The 4,158-nt window shown below is 42.1% G+C and overlaps 1 protein-coding gene across 1 annotated transcript; it reads right to left on the reverse strand.

Annotated features, from left to right (window-relative positions):
• Positions 1–755: 755 nt before the first annotated feature.
• Positions 756–4,158, reverse strand: LOC138905519 (uncharacterized). The gene is made up of 5 exons (XM_070194041.1): positions 3,957–4,158; positions 3,659–3,849; positions 2,756–3,574; positions 2,038–2,122; positions 756–973 (listed from the first exon to the last, which is right to left on the reverse strand). The coding sequence occupies exons 1-5, from the start codon at positions 4,156–4,158 to the stop codon at positions 756–758; spliced, it is 1,515 nt and encodes a 504-aa protein (XP_070050142.1).

Raw genomic sequence — 4,158 nt, forward strand, 5'->3', positions numbered from 1 at the left:
ATGCTAAGCTACGAAAGCATTAAAAATTGGGTTGCCTCCCAACAAGTTCCCGATTTAACGTCGCGACACGACTCAACACGTTTTTCAAGCATCGGCCAAGTCCACCGAGGTCTTGTGACATGCAATGTCACCATCCCAATAATGTTTTACTCTCTGCCTGTTTACCAAGAAGGTATCACTTGAGCTCGTATCACGCAATTCCACCGCTCCATGAGGCCTCACACTTACCACCACGAAAGGAACTGCCCATCGAGACTTAAGCTTTCCGGGGAAAAACTTCAACCTCACACTTACCACCACGAAAGGAACTGCCCATCGAAACTTAAGCTTTCTAGGGAAAAACTTCAACCTTGAATTAAACAAGAGAACTTCTTGACCTGGCTCAAACTCGCGATGTTGGATGTTATTATCATGCCACCTCTTGGTCTTTTCTTTATACAATTTGGCATTTTCGTATGCGTGCAATCAAAACTCATCAAGATCATTGAGTTGTAACAAACTCTTCTCGTCGGCTAAGTCCATATCAATATTTAGCTGTTTAATCACCCAATATGCTTTGTGTTCAAGCTCGACGGGCAAGTGGCACGCCTTCCCATAAACCAACTTATATGGAAAAGTACCTATGGGGTTCTTGTATGCAGTTCGATATACCCATAATGTATCATCCAGCTTTCCGGACCAGTCCTTCCTATTTTCACTTGTCGTTTTCTCCAGAATCTGCTTTACCTCTCTGTTTGACACTTCCACTTGACCACTCATTTGGGATGATAGGCAGTGGCAACCTTGTGCTTAACTCCATACTTTGCTAGAACGTTATTCAATAATTTGTTACAGAAGTGAGTTCCTCCGTCACTTATCAGCACCCTTGGAGTCCCAAAGCGTGTGAAGATGTGCTTCTTTACAAACTTTACCACTACCTTTGCGTCATTAGTAGGAAGAGCAATGGCCTCCACCCACTTAGACACATAGTCAACTGCCAACAAGTGTACTTGTGACCATTAGAGTATGGGAATGGTCCCATGAAATCAATCCCCCAAACATCAAAGAGCTCTACTGCCAGAATATTTTACAAAGGCATCTCGTGCTTCTTCGTGATTGTTCCTGTTCTTTGGCACCTGTCACACTTTTTAACAAAGGCGTGTGCATCCTTAAACAATTTTGGCCAATAGAAACCCGATTGCAACACTTTTTGGGCGGTTCTATCCCCACTATGATGTCCTCCATATGGAGAAGTATGACAGTCATGCAATATTGCATTCATCTCCTCCTCAGGAACACACCTTCGTACCAACTGATAGGCGCACTGCTTATATAGGAATGGCTCATCCCATATGTAGAGCCTCACATCATGTAGAAATTTTCTTCTATTATCGGGTGTCAATTCTGGTGGTATCACCCCACTTGCAATAAAATTCACATAGTATGCATACCAAAGGGCATCACTCGAGGTGATTGCCAATAACTGCTCATCCGAAAATGTTTCCTTAATCGAACCTCCCTCAGCCACATGGTTTCGATTTTCTAATCTGTACAAGTGATCGACCACTTGATTATCTATTCCTTTTCGATTTTGGATCTCCAAGTCAAATTCTTGCAAGAGGAGGACCCATCAAATTAGCCTTGGCTTGGCATCTCTCTTTTCAAACAAGTACCTTATAGCTGAGTGATTTGTGTAGACGATGACTTTGGTCCCCATTAGATAGGATCTGAACTTATCAAACACCCATACTTCAATAACTGTGTAGTTCATTGGGGATGGATTCAGAGTTTTGCTCGTGTAATAAATGGAGTGAAAAATTGTATCCCTCATTTGCCCCAAAACAGCTCCGATTGTTATGTCACTCGTATTGCACATCAACTCAAATGGTTGTGCCCAATCCGGGGCAATGATAATTGGCACAGTCACCAATCTTCCCTTCAGCTCCTCAAATGCTTTCACGCATGCATCATCAAACTTGAAGGGGATATCTTTCTCAAGAAGCCTGCACAGAGGAGAAGAATTTTTTGAAAAAGCTTTAATGAAACGACGATAAAAACCTGTATGGCCTAAGAAACTGCGAATGCCCTTGACGGATGTCGGTGGGGGCAATTTTTCAATCACCTCAACCTTTGCTTTGTCCACCTACAAACCATTTTTGGACACCTTGTGCCCCAAGACTATACCTTCACATACCATGAAATGGCATTTTTCCCAGTTTAGCTTTGTCTCTTCACACCTAGCAAGCACTTTATCAATGTTCATTAAATAGTTATCAAAAGAACATCCAAACACCAAAAAAATCATCCATGAACACTTCTACAAATCTTTCAACCATGTCAGTAAAAATAGCCATCATACACCTTTGAAAAATCACAGGTGCATTACAGAGACCAAAGGGCATTCTCTTAAATGCATGCGTCCCATAGGGACACGTAAATGTAGTCTTCTCTTGGTCCTCTGGGGCTATAGCAATCTGATTATACCCCGAATAGCCATCTAGGAAATAGTAGTATTCCAGTCCAGCTAATCTATCAAGTATTTGATCAATAAAGGGGAGGGGAAAGTGGTCCTTGCGGGTGGCATTGTTTAATTTTCTATAATCTATGTAAATTCTCCACCCAGTCACAATTCTTGTGGGAATCAAGTCATTATTTTCATTAACCACTACAGTCATCCCCCCTTCTTAGGCACACATTGGATGGGGCTTACCCATTTGCTATAAGAGATTGGAAATACAATACCTGCATCAAGCCACTTAATTACTTATTTTCTTACCACCTCTTTCATGATTGGATTTAGGCGGCGTTGTTGCTCTACACTTGGCTTGTACCCTTCCTCCATGAGGCTTTTATGCATGCAGAAGGCTGGACTAATGCCTCTAATGTCAGACATCGTCCACCCAATTGCTTGCTTGTGCTCACGCAACATTCTTAACAGCTTTTCTTCCTGCAATTTAGACAAGTCAGAAGAAACAATAATAGGTAGAGTGTTAGAACCACCCAAATAAGCATATTGAAGGTGAGGTGGCAAGGGTTTAAGTTCCAATTTTGGATCTTCTTCAATCGACGGCTTTGGAGGAGGCCCACTTGGCATATTTAGGGGCTCAAAGGGGTTTAATCCCTGCATGTAAGCACATGATGCATCTAGTATATGCATCATCTCCTCAACCTTGCCATCAATCTCCAAGCTATCGAACAACGTGAGTGCTTTCTCTAGGGAATCGTCTAGATATACCCTCGTGTCGATAAGTTGCTCATCCACCTCAATAACAGATATCATAAAGGGCTCCTCATAATGACGGGGTAGTTGGATCGCCTTGTAGACATTAAAAACGGCTTCCTCGTTGTCCATCCTCATGATCATTTTTCCCTCTCTCACTTTAATAATTGTATCACCTGTAGACAAGAGAGGTCGTCCCAATATGATTGGAACTTGTTTACCAACCTCATAATCTAGGATAATAAAGTCCGCTAGGAAGATAAATTTCCCAATTGGCAGCAACACATCTTCAATCACTCCTTCAGGGTAGGCTATGGATTTATCCGCTAGTTGCAACATCACAGTGGTTGGTTTTGGAGCTCCCAGACCCAATTGCTTGAACAAGGATAAGGACATCAGATTTATGCTTGCCCCTAAATCACAAAGAGCATGACAAACATCGATATTACCAGTTCACACAGGGACGGTGAAGCTGCCAGGATCCTTAAGCTTTTGAGAAAGCTTGTTTTGGACCCTCGAAGTGAACTCCTCAGTAAGTGTGACTGTTTCAAATTTAGTCAATCTCATCTTGTGAGCCACTATATCTTTGATGTACTTAGCATGCTTTGGAATTTTGCGAAGTACATCTACCAAAGGAATATTCAATTGACCTAGCTCAACATAGAGAGAAATTTGTTAAACATGCGATCATCATTCTTCTTTTGCAATCTTTGGGGGAAATGTGGTAGTGGCCTTGCAGCATTCACTGGCTCCAAACTTGCATCATCTTTCTTTGACTCATGTGTTGCCTTAGGAATCAACTCCCCCTCAGGTATAGGCTTATCCTTTCTCTTCTTAGGCACTTCTTCTAATTCCCTCCCGTTTATGAGTGTAATTGAATTAACTTGAGGGTTCTTCTCTGTATCACTGGGAAGAGTGCCTGCAGGCCTATTATTTTTATTTGACGCTAACTGCCCCAT

This window comes from Nicotiana tomentosiformis, chromosome 2 (genome assembly GCF_000390325.3).
Source record: "Nicotiana tomentosiformis chromosome 2, ASM39032v3, whole genome shotgun sequence".
NCBI classification, from domain to species: domain Eukaryota; kingdom Viridiplantae; phylum Streptophyta; class Magnoliopsida; order Solanales; family Solanaceae; genus Nicotiana; species Nicotiana tomentosiformis.

Coding starts and splice junctions, on each gene's coding strand:
- LOC138905519 (XM_070194041.1), bottom strand. CDS start 4,158: ATGGGGCAGTTAGCGTCAAATAAAAATAATAGGCCTGCAGGCACTCTT. Junction 3,575..3,658: donor CTGGCAGCTTCACCGTCCCT/GTGTGAACTGGT, acceptor TCCTTGTTCAAG/CAATTGGGTCTGGGAGCTCC. Junction 974..2,037: donor CAGTTTCTTAGGCCATACAG/GTTTTTATCGTC, acceptor ACTTGTTGGCAG/TTGACTATGTGTCTAAGTGG.